The sequence below is a fragment of the Manacus candei genome, unplaced genomic scaffold, assembly GCF_025592945.1.
Source record: "Manacus candei isolate 608988 ecotype Guabito, Panama unplaced genomic scaffold, ASM2559294v1 h1tg000005l, whole genome shotgun sequence".
Classification (NCBI taxonomy): domain Eukaryota; kingdom Metazoa; phylum Chordata; class Aves; order Passeriformes; family Pipridae; genus Manacus; species Manacus candei.
The window spans coordinates 23624465-23643858 of NW_026138053.1; the positions used below are offsets into that span (position 1 = coordinate 23624465).

The window sequence follows — 19394 nt, forward strand, 5'->3', positions numbered from 1 at the left end:
GAGCAGGGACAGCAGAGGTGCCACCCACTAGCAGGGACCAACGGAGGCAGGAGCAGCTTTGGGCCCCATAAGCAAACCTTCAGTGCACAGAGGGCAGTTTGACCACTAGAAGGAAGGATTTTGGTCCATGCCCAAGCCCTGGAGTAGGCAGCCTTTGGAAGTGGTGGGACTTGCTTCTCACAAAGCAGAGCTCCATCAGAGGAGCTCACAAAGCAATCAGGGCAGGGACTGATCTGCACATGCAGGAGGGGGGCACTTTGTGCCCATAGCATCTTTCAGTCAGGAGAAGACATGAGTTATCCAGGACCAAAGCAAACCTTGGCCAGAGCCACTGCTCTACGGAAGAACAGCCCCAAGGACTCACACCACAACAACCTGCAGCACAGTACAGCCATGGGCAGGAGGAAGGGCAGGACCAGGGCTGCACTGCCTCCCCCTGCCCATCTCCACAAACACGGTCACGCCTGATCCAAACGCACTGACCAGCCCCTGGCCCACAGAGCAAGCCCTTCCTGAGGCTCCAAAGGCACAGCACCCTCTGGATCCCCAGGACCATGCTCAGGCTGACAAGAGACACAACTCATAGCAGAAACACGCCACTGATCACCAGGGCGAGCCACACACATCACCACGAGGCCACCAGCACCTCCTGGCAGGCACAGCATCGCACCCACAGCCGAGGGTGTGCATGGATCCTCAAGAGCTGACAGCACGTAATTATCAGCTAAGTTAATGACCAACACTGGAAGGTGGCCAAGGTGGCCCTGTTCCGCATTTTCAGTGTTTGCAGGAGGGGTGAGCCACCCTGCTCACCCCCTAGGCCATGCTCCTCTCTCAAAGTTCCACCAGCTCTCAGACACCCACCTGCTCCGGCACTGGGGCCATGGGGTTTGCAAACCCAGCCCCCTCATGTGGCAGCCCCTCTCTCCAAAGGAGGTGCTAGGCCCCAGGAATGGGCAGGAGCCATGGCTGCAGGGGAAACTGAGGCAGGGGTGGTGCCAAAGTCGGGAGGAGGACAGATCTTAAGGTACCATCATGCATGCACACCATCTTCACTCCCCTGCAGACATGGATATCTTCTTTCCCTGGGAAAACACAGCAAAGAGGCCTCTGAGAGGTTTGCTGTCACCATCTTGGCAGCGCTGGTGCCAAGCGAGCTGTACCCCCAGGAACAACCCCATCCTCATCCCTTGGGCATCCCACTCCTGCAGGCACTGCCGGCAGCTGAGCTGCCCAAGGACCCTTTGCCACAGCCATCTCTAATGGAGAAAATGCAATTCCCACCACTGGAAGTGCCAGGAGCAGGGTGACATTCCCAATGCTCTGCTACAGAGATGGGTGCACAGCAGCCCCCTGGGGAGGCTTGGTCCTATCCCCACCAAAGGGGGTGCAGGCAGCAAAAGCCCCAAGGGGCTCCCCAGCATTGTCAGGTGACTTAAACAAATCCATGTATGTGTATATCTTTATATATACAGCATATAAATATATATACACACACACCCACCCGTATATACACACACAGGCACACCTAGAGTTCTCCGTATATAAATAAATATATGTCAGTGGGAGACAGTATACATTCGGCAGCACTGAGCCCCCCTGCCCCAGTACAAACCAGTTGGCTTCAGTTTTGCCCCCACTGGCAGACAGAGTTGCTCTGGTCTGTCTGGTGCACTCTTATCCCCTGCACCTCGCCATCACATCTTGCCCCTTTTCCCGGCAGGCTGAGACCCCCAGGGAGGGTAATTCAAAGCCACAGCAGCACAAGCCCAAGCAACAGAGCAAAGGGGGCCCCTGGTACCCCCTTGCTGGGGCTCTCTGGCCTTGGGGAGCAGAAAACCATCAGGATGAGCCTTCCCGGAGGTCCCACTCGGGGCAGGGAGCTGGGCTGCGGCTGGGGGAGCTCCCCCTTGCCCCCCAGCGCGCACACCCGGCCGGGTCACTCCACCGCCCATTAAATGCTTCTCTGTGCAGAAAAAAAAGTGATAGTAATAAATGAAACTCGACAGATTTTAATTTTTTTTTTTTGCACAAAGACTTTTTTTTCTTTTTTCTCCTTTTTTTTTTTTTTTTTTTTTATCCCCCCCCTCCGTTCCGGTCGGTTTTTGATTTTCTCCTTTGTTTTTTGTTTTTTTTTTTTCCCCCCTGCATTTGGTTTCGGTTTAAGTTTCATTCCCAGGCGTGGCAAAGAGCATGCATTGGAGAGGGGGGGGTGGGGGTGGCGAGGGCGGCGGGGCTGGTTGGGGGGGCAAGAGGGGAAGGGTTGGGGCAGCCGAGATGGGGTGCGGGGGGCGCAGCTTCTAGCACTTGTCGTCTTCCTCGGTGTCGCTGAGCACGTCGATGCTGGCCCCGCACATCACGCCCTGCCCTGCCCCTCGCCTCCGCCGCCGGTAGTGCCCGTTGGGCATCTGCCAGCTGTGCCGCAGCGGCGGCGCCGAGCCGATGGTGTTGGAGCGGCCGAGGCTGGTGGCGACGGCCGCCTCGAAGGTGAGCGTCTCCTCCTCACCGCAGTCTGAGGCGTGCGAGTCGTCGTGCAGGGCCAGGTAGGGCTCCGAGATGTAGCGCTGCGGGGTGGACTGCCGGCTCTGCTTCCCCGCCGGGGAGCTGGAAGACTCGGTCAGGCCGGCCGTGTTGGGATCCAGGGTGGAGGAGAGGAGCGGGGAGCCCCCCTCGCTCTCCTCGGCGGGCGGCGAGGCGTCCCCGGCGTGCCGGAGCATGGAGGCGTAGGACAGGAGGGGACGCGGCTTGGGGGGCACCGGCGGGAGCTGGCGGCGGCCTCGCCGGGGGGTGCTGGTGTCCGAGATGGAGGGGATGGAGCTTTCGCTCAGGGAGCCCATTCCCTGCAACGCACCGAGACGCGCCGGGGAATACAGAGGATACAGAGGCAACAGGTAGCACCGTGCACACATTTCACACACACACACACACACCCCCTCCGAGCCTGGGCTTCCCGTATAATCCTCCCTCTCGGATGGGGGCCCCCGCTGTGCCTTTGCCTGCCCCATCCCTGCCTCGGGATCTGCTCCAGGGATGAGGATGACGCCTGCTGAGGGCAAACCTCATCGGGGGTCTGCAGCTTCCTCACAAGGGGCAGGCACCAATCTCTGACCAGAGACAGGACCCGAGGGAACAGCTTTAGGGTGTGTCAGGGGAGATTTAGGTTGGGTATTAGGAAATGGTTCTTCCCCAAGAAGGTGGCTGGACACTGGAATAGGCTCCCCAAGGAAGTGCTCACAGCACCAAGCCTGACAGAGCTCAAGAAGCATTTGGACAATGCTCTCAGCACATGGTGGGACTCCATGGCCAGGAGTTGGACTCAATGATCCTTGTGGGTCCCTTCCAACTCAGGATATTCTATGATTCTATGCTCTTGGTGGTCAAAAGCAAAAAGCACCCACAGACCCACTGCAGGAAGAGCTGACGGCTTGCCAGCTGCTGCATCTCCCTGGGCTTCAAGCTGACTCAAGCACTGGCAGCTCCAGGTTTGTGTAGCTGGGACACCTTGACCTTGGCAGGGAGCGGATGCCATAGCAGTGAGAGGACCAGTGTGAGATCCACCCCTCTTCCCAAATGCTCTGCAGGGTTCCCGAGCAGCCCCAACCTGCTCAGCTCACAGGGGACACGGAGATGCCACCACAAGGAGGACAGACAGTGCAGAGCTCCCACAGTGAGGGGCTTGTCTTCCCAGTTTTGGCTAGGAGCTTTTTTTTATGCTTCCCTTTGTGCTTAGGGATGGGTTTTGTCACTCACCTGCCTGCTGGGCGTCTGTGACCTGCCCTCGCTGGGTGACCGGGACTCGCGCCGCCGCTCTGGCGACTCGTCCTGTGCCTGGGGACTCCTCTCCTCGGAGTTGCAGCGGGAGATGTCGGGGGACAGCAAGTGCTTGCGCTCTTTGGATCGGCCCCGCTCCCTGCCCGAGCGGTGCCCCTCGGACCGGTGGCCTGCGGGACATCCACGTCAGTCCACACCATCCCCTTTGCAGGAGCAGGGAACGCTCACGCTGGAGGTTTCTTTGGGGATCTGGTGTGGAATGGGGCCACCTGCCCTTGCTCACCCGAGTCAGCGTTGAGGCGCCGGGCGGACAGCTGGAGCGAGGAGTGGTAGCTGCGCCGGCGGGACTTGTAGGTGTTCTCGCTGCTGCGCTCCATGGAGAACTCATCCAGCCAGGAGCTGTTGGGGCGCTTGTCCCGGATGGTGGAAAACGATCGCCGCATCGAGCTGGTGTCTGTCACCACCTGCAAGCAACCCCGGCCAGCCGGGGAGGGGATTAGCACCAGGCAGGGCTGGGGACCATGGCGGCCAGGAATTACCAGCTCACCCCCATCACTGGAATCACCAGCCCTGCAGGATGGGGAGATTTAGGGTGGGGAGCAGCCAGCCTGAGCATGGCCCCTCCAAATGATCTCTGCACAAATCAGGGGGGGCAGGAAAGTGGGGTTCAGCCTTGGTGCTCGTGGGCTCCCCTTCCCCAGCCGGCTGGACCCGTTCTGCACAAGCCAAGCCGGCTGCCCCAATTCAAGCCAAGGTGCTGAGTGCTGGGGGGGGAAGGTGGTCAGCAGCATCTCCCCCAGGCATGGTGACGTGGAGGGTACCAGACCATTTTCCCCAAGGCTGTCTCAGCATCCCTCCCCGCCTGGAAAAACAGGGTCAAATGGAGCAAACATTGAAGAAATCATTGACAGAGAGGAGATTGTCCAGTGCCACCAATTTTCCAGACCTCTCCCTACTCTTCCTTTATTCCCACATCCTCATCCCTTTTCCCCTGCACTCATTCCCTCTCTCCCCACTGATGCTGTTGTTTTATCTTCCCTTTCCTTTTCTTTCTCTATCCTCTCCTCCTAGCTCGTGTTCTCACCATCATGGAGGAAACATCACCCCCTTCCATATTTCCTTTGCTTTATTCTAGCAGGTCTTTGCCTCTGCAGCCTCAGGCCATTCTTTATCTCATCTCCTTTCCTCTCACCTTTTTTGCTCCCATCCCCTCCTTCTAATCATCTCCTCTGCTGCTGAATGGTCAAGAAAGCCCATGAGGCTTCCTCGTCACACCACCCCAAAGTGCCAAAATGTGTCACACTGCCACCAACGCCAGGACCCGGTGCCTGCACCAGCACCTCTGGGAGAAAGCAGACCCAGAGATTTCACAGCAACACCAAACCCCATAAAAGCATCATTTTCTTGGTGGAGGCTGAGCACAAGACATAACAACAGAGAAACCGGGCAGACAAATGAGGAGGTGAGATGTGGCCTGAGTTCCTCTGGACAGACCATGAAGAACATGTGTTGGGACAATGGGAAAGGACGGAAAATGCATTTCATCACCTGTGAGATCATCTGACAGCTGGGCTGGGAATCCTTAAACCTCAGCCAGTGCCCGGAACCGGAGGAAAGGAGAGGTGTCCCACTGTGAGGAGACCCTCCCAGCATGGTCCTGCTCCACCACGGACCTCCCCCATGAGCCAGGAGATCGATTCCCCAGGCTGCTCTCTGCTGCCAGTGTCCCCCATGTAGGGGAACAGCAGCTCTCCTACTTGTGCAGCACCCCAGAGAAGGGGAGATGCTCCAGTATCGAGGTGTGGGGAAGCCACGGGGCTCAGCACAGAGAGAAGCCCCAGTGTTACCTGGCAGGCTTTGAATGGACCCAGCACCCCTGGGGGCTTTGTTTGGTTTTACCTGAGGATCCACAGTGAGACGAGGCATGGAGGAGGCCCTCCCAGAGACAGCGTGGTCCTGAGTGTCCACGGGAAGGTAGCTGCCACGGTTAGAGGGCTGCACTCTTTGAAACTCCCTAACCTCTGGCTCCTGGAAACAAACACACAGCCAAGCTCTTGGGATGGGGTTGGAGCAGGGCAGTGCGCTGCTTCTGCCCTGCTGGCAGGGGACAACCCTGCTTGCTCAACCAGGGGCAGAATTTAAGTGGGCCAAAAATGGGTGGTGAGACACCAGCACAGGTTGTCCAGAAAGGTGTGGATGCCCCATCCCTGGAAACACTCAAAGGCAGGTTGGACACGGCTCTGAGCAACCTGAGCAAGTTGAACTTGCAGGGGGGTTGGAACTAGGTGAGCTTTAAAAGTCTCTTCCAACCTGAACTATCCTATGATTCTATGAAAAACAGAGTCTAAGACTTTATAATTCATCATCAAAAGATAATCTCCAGTTCACAATCCATTGCAGGTGAACCTTGATGTGGTGCTTCAGGCTTGCCTGATGGCCAGCTCAATTTGTACCTCTTTCAGTGACAGTGGTAACCCTGCCTGGATCTGGTGATGCCTTGACTTCCCACACTTGAACTCCTTCTTTTGCCACGAGGGGACAAATTTATGGGATTTTCTCTCTGACCATGCTTTAAAGGCTTCCTGGACACATCCTCATCAAAAGAACACATGCTGCCTACAGCACACTGCTTTATTCCCAGCTGAGAGGAGCCTTTGTACAGGATAAGGAGACGGGCAGGCAGTTAACTCTGGAGAGATCTGCTAGTAGGTGACTTAATGAGGAGGGGGAGAGTCTCATCTGCCACTTTCCCATGTGGTGGGGGTGGCTGGGGCAGGGGTACACAGCTCACACAGAGTGCTACAGACCCCAGGGACACGGACTAGGCTGGAGATGCACAGTGGTACAACACTGCATCCGACAGCGTCGGGTGGTGCACGAGGGCACACACAGACATGGAGAGATATATATAAATATGTATATATATACACACACAGACAGACAGGCCGGCATGTGTGTGGGGCCGGAGGGGTGTGCTCCCCTTGGAAACAGTCTGACAGCTTGGTTTGGGACTGGGGACACCAGCACTGACAACAAAATGAACATGAACCCGAAAACATCAGATACCATCACTCAGCATGGGGTAACCCACTGAAATGACCGCTCAGTGGAAAAAAGAGCAGCCTGTGAAGAGAAGGACATTTTACTGCAGGACATCGGACTATGGTCACAGCTCTCACCCCAAAAGCACTTGTTGCTGCCTGACCCCACTGGCCAGGGCTGGTCCAGGGATGGCTGTGTCCCCAGTGCCAGAGGCGAGGGGCAGAGCACACCTGGGGACATTCATCCCGTGCTTTGGATCTGTGTATGACCCAGCAGCTGCCTTCCCTGTGCCGTTCCCACTCCCCACACCTCCCCGTGCCCACCAGCATCCGCGCCGGGACTGCAGGTGAGCGCCCGTCAGGCAGTGGGTGACTTTACCAGAGACTCGTGCTCCTGGAACTGCTCTTGGGCTGGATCCATGCAGGCCAGCTGGAAGATCTCCTGTGGTGAGAGCGGGCTCAGCGAGGGGAACCCACTTCGGCTGCTCCTGCAAAGACAGCCCAGCTTCAGGGAGGCCCCAAGCCAGGTGCTGCCATCAGTGGGCATCACCCCTCCAGTGGCTCAGAGCTGGGGAGCCCCCATGCTTGCCACCCAGGCTGTCAAGACCCCCAGGACAAACATCACGTTCTGTGGAGGGCTGGAGTGGTGCCAAGGCAGGAGAGGACACCAGTGCCTCGGGTCCCCCAGCAGCAGTGTGGACATACCAAGTTCAGTGCCAGCAATTCCCATCATCTCATTCCCACCAGCCTGGGCGCTGGGATGCCCCACTGACCCTGCACCATCCAGGGACTCACTGCTCAACTGCTCCCAGGGTTCAGGTCCATCCCAGACCCTCCTAGGTAGAAGTGCTGGCACTTGGTGCTGGGATGGTCCTGCAGCAAGAACGTCCATGCAGACCCTCGGCCATCCCTCTTTGCCACCTCTGCTGCTGTTGGTGATGCTGAGGCACACTGTCTACCTGGAATCCTGCAAAAGCTTTGTGCCCAGGACTGGGTTTTCCCTGCTCCCAGCAGCAATTTAACCCTCTGTGCATCCCAGTGCCAGTTCCAAGAACAAAACAAGCGCTGCAGGAACAGAAAAGAGCCAGGACTACCTCTCTTCTCAGGGCAGTACTCACAGGCCTGAGAGGGTGTCCTGCTGGAGGTACGGCAGAGCCTTTGCGTTGGAGATGATTTCCTGCGGCAAGGAGGACGGCTCCATGCGCTGGAACATGGGGGCATTTTTCTGTATTGAAGAGAGGAAGAGACTGAGCCTGTGGGAAAGGTAAATGGACATCCAGCACTTCACCAGCCAAGCTCCCACCACTTGGGAAGGGGACATCATGCTGTGAGGGACCGAGGATACCAAGGCACATACACGTGCCCTGTAGTCGCCAAACCCCAACCTGTACCACCATCTTCATCCCCCAGCTGCATCCCACGCAGATTGGTTGGGAGGTGGTGGGAAGCAGCAAGAGGGATCTGCCCACCTCATGCCCTCACCGAGCCTCACCTGCTCCTCCAGCTGCTGCCGCTGCTTCTTCGCTTTGCTCTGCTTGTAGTAATCCATGATCATCATGGCTGCATATATTTTCCCAACAGTCAGGTCAGAGGCTGAGAGCATAACAGGGAACAAAGTGGGAATGCTTGTGTTGTAACAGAAACAGCAGGTTTGAAGGCATCAGCGTGGACCTCAGGAAGAGCCCCGCTGTGGGATACCCTGGTGACCCTCAGACTCTGCTCGCTGCTCCAAAAGAGAGAGCGCTGAACACCCAGACACTCCTCATAGAGATAAAATGAATGCAGATGGCTTGAAATCATCACCCTAAACCACCAAGGCACACACCCTCATCACGTCATCAGATGTAACAGCACAAGTGATGCGCATCCTCCCTCCCTGATATGCTCCAGAGATGATTTACAGGACATTCTGGGTTTGGCAGGAGTAGATCCCTGCAAACTGGGTGATTTTTCAAGAGAGCTCCCAAGCAGCCAAGCAGATCAAGGCAGAAGCCAGCCTGTAGCAACAAACCCTTTCCCTACTTCTCCCCTAGCTGGGGATGGGTCTGAACAGTCCCCACCTCCCTTTGGGAAGAAGTTGCTGTGAGGATGATGGGAATTTGAAAGCAGTGACAGCCCCCCCAGAGACTCACTTTTTGGCATGGGTACCAACAGGTCAAGCATCTTCTGGGACAGGTGAGGCCAAATGGTCAGGATCTCCTTTTGAAGCTCAGAGTCCAACTGCTGCCAATCTGCACCACCTAGAACAACGGGGGGGGGGGGGGAAATGGCCCACACACATCAAGACGTGGCACCAGGGTCCAACTAATCCCCCCTCTCCCAGCCTGAAGGGAGGCTCACAAGCAGCAACCAGCTCTCTGGGCTGGGAAGGCCATCTTGCATCAGCAAGCCTGGTCTCCTGCTCTCACAGGGAAACTTTCCTACCATCCCTTCCATATGTGCCTCCATCTCCCCATCCCCTGCCCTCCCACTCAAAGCTGCCACCTTCAAGCTTGCCTTGGGTCCGTCTCTGCAGCTCCAATCCTACTCCTGCCCACACACACCTGCTGCTGCCCCACTTTCCTGGTGAGTGGATCATGTGCTGGTGAAAGAGCAGCTCCACTTGGTAAATCTTTAAATGCTTAGTGAGGCTGTGCATGGAGAGCAGAGCTCTCTGGCCAGTGGTGAAGGGGGTTGCTGAGCTTAGGAAGACCCAGGCTCATCAGGAGCTGTCGACACGGATCAACCAGAGATACTCAAGCCCAGGGCAACTCGAGTGAGCTGCAGGAGACCAAGGTTCAAACCTCTGCTTTATCTCGAGGGGCTTGAACCCATCATTTCAACATTCAAGGAGTTGTCTGAGGACTGGGCTTTGGCTGATATCTTGCCCTGGGTTGGGTTTTCTTCCAATAGCTGAGCTGTTCCCAGGAGATGTGTTATTGAAAATGCCATGTTTCTGCAGGAAGTTTTTGATCTGATGAATCACAGCCTTTCCAGTAACAACAACAAAGAAGGTTTTCCTGCTCTGAACGTTTTATCTTCCCTGAGAGAGAGATTTCTTTCCCCACAGCCTTCGGAAGCCAAGGACATTTCCCCCCGCCTTGGTTTTGTTTTGCACATGGGGAGGAAGGGGAATTCTCTATCTCCTCCATTACACAGTGGACATCAAGCTGGTTTTACCCTCTAGAAACAGCTTCAAGCGAAAAATTGGCCACCTCTTCCCTAAAGAAATACATTTTTTTTAGAGATAGTGGCAAAAATTTGCCCGTTCAAGGTAATTGCTGCCATCCACATGCCAGGTCACCCAGAGAAGCTGTGGATGCCCCATCCCTGGAAGCGCTCAAGGCCAGGTTGGATGAGGCTTGGAGCAACTGGCCTAGTGGAAGGTATCAGGGGTCGGAACAAGAGGATCTTTAAGGATCCTTCCAACACAAACCACTGTGACAGGACGACAGTCACGCTGCAGCCCCTCCTGGCTCTGTCCCCTCTCTCTGCCAACGTTACCTTTGGCAATTTTGATGTCCAAGGCCGTGCGTATCAGCGCCATCAAGGTGGAGGTGAAATGGACCGTCATGTCCTCGGCCACGGGCATGTTCATCAGCACCAGTCTCTGCGCAAGAGAGAGAAGAAAACAGCGGACGGAAAACAATATCGAAAAACACATCGACCAGGCTGGAGGAAAAGAAATTAAACATTAAACAAAAGGGAAAGAAAAAAATAAAAATTAAAAAAATAAAAAATAAAAAGCAACAAAGAGTGTCAAAACAGCACAGCCAAAAAAGAAGGGCAAGGATCACCCCCCCCAACCCACCCACCCACCCACCCCCGGCTCCTTCCACCCCAGGACACCGGCTCACTGCCTTCCAGGGCTCCTCCTGCACCCCAGGAACGGCCCCTGAGCCCCCCTCCCCACGGCACCGGGGCTGCCACAGCACCTCCCGGCACTTTTGGGAAGACACACCTGATCCATCAGGGATGCAGGCATGTGGGATGTGCGGGAAGGGGAGAGGGGGCTCAGGTTTCCGTTCCCAGGTGGTTTGGCTTTCCAGCTCTCAACCCTTCCCACCTGGGGCAGGGGAGAGGAGGGTCCCTAACCTTCAGGGACTTCAGATTGGCTGGATTCCTCTAGCATGCTACATCCTGGCGCTCCCTTTTTGCGTCTTTCAGAGATGAAGTTTGCCAGCACATGCAGGGGGTCCAAATTATCCAGGGGTGGGGAAGGGAAGGGAAGGGAGGGTAGAAAAAGTGCAGAAGGAAAGAGAAAAGGGCAACCAAGGCAGGTTAGACACGCCATGCTCCTTCCCCACCCTGGGCAGGCGGGGTGCAAACCGAAGTGACCAGATCCACTTTCCCGAGAGTATATTTTGCTTTGTGAATACCTTGGGTCATCCCTTCCCTGCCCATTTCTTTTCTTTTTCGCATGGATTCTCATGTCCTTTCCCTGTCTTCAAGCCTCCCTTTTTCTCCTGGAAAAGTGTGATGGTGGATGTATGCTTGTGTGAACAAACAAATGAGAGCTGGAGAGGGTGGAAGCGTGTTTGGAGTTGTGCAGGAATCCCCTTGCGCTAGCCCTGAACACTGCTGAAAGGGCTGTGGGCAGCAGCCCATGGCCAATAAAAGCTTCCATTTGCTCCACACCTGGACAACAAATCACTCCAAAGCTCTTGGTCTTGTCCTGGCAGATAATGCCCTCAGCAAAGCCATGCAGCTCCCACCCCACGTCCTTCAGGGCTTCCTGTGCTCCCGCTCCATGCCTGCACAGCTGGGAACACGCTGTGCCGGTGCCAGGAGCTGATTGAGAGCCACCACCCCAGGGGGGAAAACTCAGAGGCACCTTTGGAAGGCACCTGGCTTTGCCTTGCACAAGCCATCCTTGGGATAGCCCGTGCCAGTGCACCTGGCTCCTCACACACAGCAGAGCTGCTTCTATGGGGTTTGTCCTTGCTGCCCACCTGCCTCCCATCTCCATGGGCTTTCTGTGCTGGCTGGGATGAGGGTGGTTCCAAACCCCGGGGATGAGCTCAGTTCAGCGAGCTCCTAAGGACATCTCGCTCTCCTAACTGTACTACAGGGCTGCTCCTCACCTCACCCCCTGCAACCCTCCCACTTCCACACTACTGCTCATCCTGCCCCTCCTCTTCCACTGGGGTCTTCCATCCCCGGGGCTCTGAGTGACCACGGCAGTGCCACGTGCGTGGGCAGTGGAGAGCAGCCAACGTGGCCAGGGCTCTTCTGAGCACACCAGGCTCCCCAGGGGCAAGCTAAACACATGTTGGACTCCCCAGCACCTCCCCGGCTCCCCCAGTCCCACCTCCCGCAGGTCCCTTGAGCCCCAGCTCCTGCTCAGCTCTGACCCCCGTAGAAGGAAGGGTTGATCTACCTTATAGGCCACTTTGGAAGGACATCTCTTGCCGAGGCCTAGCGGTGGTGACATAAGAGTCAGCATTTCATACATCTCAGTGTAATGGATTCGGCCACTGCTCATGGAGGGGGAAGGGGAGGGAGGGAGATGCAGAGAGAGAGGAGGCATTCCCAGAGAGCAGAAAAACGTACAAACGAAAAATAGTACAGGAAAACAGGAGAGAAAAAAAAAACAAACGGACAAACAGGAAAAGAACAGGAAACCCGTTAATCAAGGCAAATCATACATGAGAGACTGTCCTGATGTGGATTTATAGCACTGCTCACACAGACCCAGGAATGCTGGCAGAAAGCAACTCACCCCTCTCCTCTCTGCTGCTGGCCTCAAGTACCTGTCTCGCTACCATGCTGGGGCTCCTCCTCTGGTCTCAAACCCTTTCCTAAAGCCCTCCAGCAGCCCCCACCTCGTCCCACAGGTTCCAGGGCTGTGTGCGAGTGGTATAAATCAGATACACGGCACTCGAGCCATGGGTTATTTGAGGTCTCGGTGGTTTGCACCGCAGTGCTCTGTGGCCTCCGTAGCGTCTTCCCTCCCGGGGGGGGGGCCTGGGTATTGCTCTGCGTGGCCACCTAACCCATAGCCGGAAGGCTGTGTATCCCCAGCTCGTGGGGTCTATGCAATTGGGAGGCAGCATCTTGCATAGAAGGCAGTGGGCCAGGGTCACTTGTCAAAGGAAGATGCCCAGTTGCTTCCGTCTGGCTCTGCGGATGGACCACTTTCCCACCATGCACCAGTGCAAAAGGCATGCTGAAGTCGGCTGAAAAAACAAAACCGGGAGGAAAAGTTGTACATGCCATGCTCCCGCCCTGGCTCTCTCCCACATGCGGCTGCAAGTTCCACCAGGTTGGAGTTTAAAGAGTCTCAGCAGAGGCAGCTGTTTGGGCCTTCCAACATCGGGGTTCGTTTGGGTTTCCCAAGGGAGGCGGGTATGGCAGGCCCCCACCTCGCGCTCCTCTGCTCCATGAGGACCTGCCTAGGACTGCTGCAGTGAGGAATGCTACTAACAACAGGCCACCTGGTGATGCCTTGAGCCCTCTGCCAGGCTGAGATATTTGGGCTGTCTCCCTCTGCACATCCACATTTCCCAGGGATCCTGGGCTCGGCCACCTCTTCTTCCCCTTGTGCCAGGCTTCTGTCCTGCACTGCAAGGTTCAGGATGCTTAATGGGCAGGGGCAACCTCACAGTGACAAAGGCATGAACCCTTCCAGGTGGGCTGGGAGGATGCTGCTGGAGAGGAGCCCACCTCAGCCGGGGTGGCCTGGGGGAAAAATTAAGCACCTCCACAGGATCTTTGCTTCTTCCCTAGAACGTGCTCAGAGCAGTGTGGAAGAGGGAGAAGATCTCTTCTCGGGGAGTACCTGTGGTCTGGAAGCAGACTCCTGGCCAAAGAGGCCCCACCAAGATAAGTTCTGACAGTTCAAATGTGAAGCAGAGATGGTGATGTCCCTCAACAGGAGCTGTTTTGGGGTACAGGCATAGAACAGGCTGGGCCATCCCCTTTGAGACCTAACATACCTAAGTGGGTGGGAAAGAGGATTGATAACAACACTGCAGAACATTAAGTGGGATGATCAAGAGGAAATATCCAGATCCAGGAGTCTGTAAGCAGCGCCTTGGCAGAGCTGGATATGCACTGACTCAAGGTGTCTGAAGATGAGATGACTTGGAAATTTTCGTGCATTAATTTAGTGCTAAAAGGAAGCAAGACAGTGATCTTCCACCCACCCTTCCTGGTAGGGGGGATTTTAGGGTACCCAGCACATGACAGGCACTGTCTTTCATACTGAGGTTCTCTGCACAATGAAGGAGGAATAGATTCCTGTGACAGGAGTTTTGCATCAGTGACCAAGAAGGACTGCACGAGAACTGCACTTTGCTGCTCCTCACAGCAGACACTTTAAAGCTTTCTGAGCAGCACAGCTGTGCCCAGAAACTACTTCCCCACGGAGTGAAGCACTGGCAGGCACATGGAATGACATCCATCTGAACAGGAAGGCTCCAAACAGCTGATCCAAGCACAGGAACATCCTTGATGTGAGAGCTGACCCATCTATCCATGTCTGGACGGAGATGTGACCCATGGATACAGCACAAGGTGGCCTGTAAAACCAGCAGGGACTAATGGCTTAGTCCTGGTCCTCAGAGAACCCTGTGAGTGATAGAGGAGGAAATCCGGGGGACTTCTCTCCTCCTGTGGTTAGGAAATAAGTACTGTGCCATAGCAGGCTGTTAGGAAAAGCAAGGGATGTGAGAGTAGATTCAGGAATAGGTGAGGTCCACAGGGACATCATCTGTGGAGCATTCTCCCAGCAGGCAGGGCAGGCTCACTGAACTGAAAGGAGTGCAAGTTGGGTTGGCATTTTGGGATCTGACAAGATGCAACAACCACGTGGGTTTTCTTTCATCAGTTGCCTTTTGGGAATTGTTCCAGGGCAGTCAGAATCCCTGGAAAGCTCTTGTGTCCTTGAAATACTTCAAGCACAGTGAGGAGGAGACCAAGGTAACACAAGGAAGAGATGAGGATGGTCTCCCTCACATGACAACAGAAGCTGTTCTCAGTACCCTTGGCTTCCACCTCACCTTGAGTTTATCCACCTGCACTGTTCTGCCCATCCACAGTTAGCAGAAATCCCAGATTGCTCCAGAGCTCCCTCTTCCTAGGAAGCATTACAGGTACCCCTTTAAGCACCAGGTGATCCAGCTCAGGAGAGTAGTGTCTGCCAGTGGAGCCCTGTTGATAACAAGAAAGACTAACAACTCCTCCCAAAGGTGTCTTCTGTCTGCAGGGACCTGGGCAAGTGTCCTCAGCAAAGGTGCCATCCTTTGCCAGGGATGCAACAGACAAGAGTGGAAAGACTTCAAGGAGCTCTTCCTGGAGCAGATGAGCCATCTGAGATTCTTGCAAGAAATTTCCTGTCCCTAAATACCTCTTTCTAACGACTGAGCATCCAGGCCTTGCCTTGCTTGCTCTGCTTTGCCTCTTTGGTGGTGCATCATCCCCACATCCAGATGTTGAGGGTGACAGACCTGTTCCAAGGATGCTGAGTGAAAGAAGCTTTTCTGATGTTTCGAGAAGGATGTGGCAACTACACTATGCTGCACCAAGGAATCCTCTTCTTCTGCAGAGCCAAGATCAAAGGCCAGAGGCATCTGAGCTTCCCTCACACATCTCAGATGCTATGAGGGATGCAGAAGGAAGAGCAAGTTCTATGATTCATTCTTTCATGCCATGGCATAGGTCATGGCACTTCAGGGAAAGTGGCAGGTACAGGATTTTGCTCAGCTGCCATCCCAAAGTAAAATTAAAAAAAAAAGGTGCAAATCAGTGAGACACATGGAGACCAAAACACTGCTGTGGACTCATGGCCAGCAGCTGGGAGCTTGGCTCCAGATAAGGGAGAGGAGCTGTTGAGCTCCAGAGATGTGCCCTGGTGTCACCACCTCCCAGGCAGATCCAGCAACCCGTGGGCAAGACTAGCAAAAGCCCTGCTCCCCAGACACATGGTTGGTTGTCCTCCAAAGTGCTACACTTGAGAAAGGGTCTGTTGGGTCCAGCACAGCATCCCCCAGGGAGAGGGGTCACCCTGGCCTCCCCATCCTCCCCCCAGCCCTCACTCCCCAAAACAACAGCGAAGTCCCCAACATCCTCCCCAGGAGCAAACCACATCTAAGCCCCGCAAAAAACCTCCCTGTCCCATGTAAGGTGCTTTGAGAAGCCGAGCAGGGATGGTGGCATTTGGCCTGGCACCCTTCCTTCGGGGCTCTCTGCGCCGGTGGAACTGGGGTGGGGGGCCGGCTGGGGGACGCAAATTGTCAAAACCCACCCCAGGAGGCTCTGAGCCCCCCTCGGCCCCGCTCATGCCTCCCCTCGAGGGGAACAGCTGCTGGCTCTGGGAGGCAGTGGACCTCTTTAAACTCGAAGGAAAGCAACGTCAGGGTTCCCTGGGGAGGCGCGGTGGCGGTGGAGCGGGGGGGAAGGAGGGGTGGATGGTGCGTCCCGTGGCCAGGTTGTGGCGGAGGACTGGGAGGCAAACCTTGCACGCCACCCTGTAGGGGCAGTTCTCTCCTAGGCCCAGAGGAGGCGAGATCACCCGTACTAATTTGTACATATCCTTATACGAGATCCTGCCGCTGCAAAGGAAGCACAGGTGGGTTAATAGGACACTGAGAGGGAGGAGGGGAGGATGGAGAGCTTAACCGGGGGATGCTGGGGCCATCAGTGGGGCAAGACCCCCAGGAGCACACGGCTCTTCTCCTTCTGGCTCTGTCAGACCCAGAGAGGGGAAAGCTGTGAGCATCAGCTACTGTCTTCTCTACCATGAGAGTCAGCTCATATCTCCTCACACTGTCCCATCTTCACCCTGGAGAAGGACAGTTCTGGTAGTGAACACCACTCCATCACCCTTCCTCATCGTGCCCCTGACCCCTATGCTTGGTGGGAGAGGGCTGGGATTTTAGACAGGATGAGCCTGCAGCTTGGCTGGGTCCTCGCCACCACAAGCCCTTCCGATGGAGTTGTGTCCCATCACATCAGCAGAGACCCTGCCCTCACACAGCCAACTCTCTGGGCCTCACAAGGTCCCAGGGAAGTTGGCAGCTGAGCCACTTGACTCCAATATCTGGGGAACCTGAGATGGGGAGAGATAATGTGACCAGCTGGTGGCTGTGGCACTAGCACCTGGGTCTCTCACGGTCCAGTACTGTGCTCCGACCACCAGACCATGCTCTGCCAAGGGTACACATTATTAGAAGCAAACCTTCCCCTGCACACCCCCCTTCTTGCCCACAGAAGCACATCTCCCCAGACCCGGTGCAGTTGTCGCAGGACACGGCCTGTATCCTCCCTGCACCGCTGAAATATTGAAGCAGCTGTGGCAGAGAGCTGGCAGGAGAGGGTGCAGGGGCCGTTGGATGCTGAGCCTCCCACTCTACTCCAGACCAGAGCCCTTTGGGAAGCAGGACCCTGTGGGGTGGAAGTGCTGAGGTGCAGCGTGCTGCAGCCTCCCGGGCATCCTTGGACAAGCTTGGAGGGAAACCACGCGAGGAGGCAAAGAACAGCATTACCACCCTACCCAGCGCCTTCGCCTCTGGGTTTCTCCTTGCTCGTCTCCCATCCCCTCCCCATTGCATGGAGAACCCAACCAGAACCCAACCATCTGGACAAAATTCATCCCTGAGCCCCCCTGGAGTTGGGTGTTCCCCCCATGAGACCTTCGTGGGATGGTCCCGGTGTCAGGAAGCAGAAGTGCTGCCCCACTCAGGCACTGGGACCCGTTTGGATGTACTCACCCGTTCCTCACCCAGCACTGGAGGCCAGGGCTGCCCCGGCAGGCCCTGCACCACCAGCTCCTGTGCATGTCCCCTAACCACTGGCTACATACTATGACAAAAGAGCACAGCTTGCTCAGAAATCAGAGGGGCACATGGCTCAGACAGAACAGCCCAGACATGCTTTTACTGTGACTCTCCTGGAGAATGAGGCCACAAATATGGGGGGCAGAAGTGAATGAAGTGCCTGGTGTGAAGAAACCCTTCCCAAGAGTCATGGTGAGACGCCCCACCCTGAGCAGCTGGGTGTTTCACTGCTCTCACCTGCTCTCCTTTCTCTAGGTGCAGCTGATATTAGGCATAAAAAAATATCTTGGCTGTGGCTGGTCTTTTGAGGGGGCAGGACATTAACAGCGGAGGCAAAGAGTCTCCAAAGGGAGCACGTGTGTTTGCCAAGGGCTCTCCAGCTAAGATCACCCACGCTCTGCAGCAGCAGTGGTAGGTCATGGCTACAAAGAGACTGTCCCTGGGCTCAGGAGGGAAGGAAGGGGCCACATAAAGCACCCTTGTGGTGTTGGGGCTCAGTGAAGGGCAAACATGCTCCCAGAGCTGCCAAGGGCTCCCCATTGCACTAGGGATGCTTGAGACCACCCTAGGAGGAGGAGGAGTGGACAGCAAGCCCCCTGTAGCAGCAGCAGCAAGAGCAGAGCCAAAGTCTGGCCACCCACGGTATGTACAGCCACTGTGAGCCCATCCTGTTGCTGGGAATAGGCTGCTGCCTGCAAACAGGAGCCCTGCTCACCGGGGTCCTCATCAGCAAGGGCAGAAATGCAGGAAACAAAGTCCTCCCATCCCTAGAGGGGTGGGCTGGCCAGCATGGGAACACAGTTCCCCAAACAAGGTCCTCCCCAGGTGGCTTGGCAGGAGCTCAGCAGACCCCCAGCATCTCTCCATGGCTGGGAACAATCCCTGCTTGGCCCTGCTCTGATGTGGAGCTGTGGGTGCTGGGGACCAAGGGATGGAGCCAATCTCAGGGCAGAGGCACCCAGATGGTGCACAGGGAAAGGGAAGGAGGCTGAGAGGGATCTGCCCACTTGGGTAGGGAGGAGAGGAAGAGCAGGAACCTCCAGCTCTCAGGATAAACACCATGGCAAACCATGAACATCACCCAAGATGCCTGTGGCACCAGCCATTGTAGGAACCACCTTCTGCCCTTGGGTGACAGCAGACCACCCCTGACCATCCCAGGCATCACTGATAGTTCCAGTAGTAGAACACAGAGACTCTCATTTAAAACCAGCTCTGAGAGGTTGCTCAGGAGAGAAGGAGCTGGCTACATACCACGCTGCTCTGTCATACTCTGCCCAGATCCGGACAAACTCATCTAGATGGTGAGGTCCCAGGATGGAGGAATCCCTTGTCAGGTACTCAAAATTGTCCATGATGACTGCCACGAACAGGTTGAGCATCTAAATGGAAGGGAAAAAAGCAGAGAGAAAGGAAAGTGGGGGGAGAGGGAGCAAAGAAGGGAAGGGAGAGAGAAGGAAGAGTGATTGTGGGAAGATGATGGAGATGACCCTGTGGCTGGGGTGCTGATGAGGGGGATCCCCAGGGCTTTTGGGGGAAGATACTAACCAGGAAGGAGCAGAAGAAGATGAAGGAGACGAAGTAAACGTAGGCCAGGTCGGTTCCACAGCGCTCATTCTCGCTCTGCCCAGATGTTGCCGTCGTATCTGGCTCGCAGCCTTTGCCCTCCAGGCAGGACAGCATGATCTCCTGCCATGCCTCTCCTGTGGCACTCCTGTGCCCAACACAGCCATTCTCAGCAGCTCATGGTGGCACCGGATGGAGTCGGGGCAGGATGCCCCTGGGAGAAATCTCACAACCCCCTGCCCAAATTAAACACCTCTGG

The 19394-nt window shown here is 55.9% G+C and overlaps 1 protein-coding gene across 1 annotated transcript in view; it reads right to left on the reverse strand.

The window, feature by feature from the left end:
• The window catches only part of CACNA1E (calcium voltage-gated channel subunit alpha1 E), a 360562-nt gene that overhangs the window by 201589 nt on the left and 139579 nt on the right, over window positions 1-19394 (reverse strand). Inside the window, exons 39-50 of the mRNA XM_051805647.1 lie at window positions 19118-19283; window positions 18824-18951; window positions 16249-16345; window positions 10296-10401; window positions 8945-9052; window positions 8305-8405; window positions 7931-8037; window positions 7192-7300; window positions 5671-5799; window positions 4055-4235; window positions 3751-3941; window positions 625-2840 (exon numbers count right to left, since the gene is read on the reverse strand). Of these exons, the coding sequence (XP_051661607.1) occupies window positions 2301-2840; window positions 3751-3941; window positions 4055-4235; window positions 5671-5799; window positions 7192-7300; window positions 7931-8037; window positions 8305-8405; window positions 8945-9052; window positions 10296-10401; window positions 16249-16345; window positions 18824-18951; window positions 19118-19283 (1963 nt within the window). The 3' untranslated portion in view covers window positions 625-2300. The remainder of the gene's footprint in view (window positions 1-624; window positions 2841-3750; window positions 3942-4054; window positions 4236-5670; window positions 5800-7191; window positions 7301-7930; window positions 8038-8304; window positions 8406-8944; window positions 9053-10295; window positions 10402-16248; window positions 16346-18823; window positions 18952-19117; window positions 19284-19394) is intronic.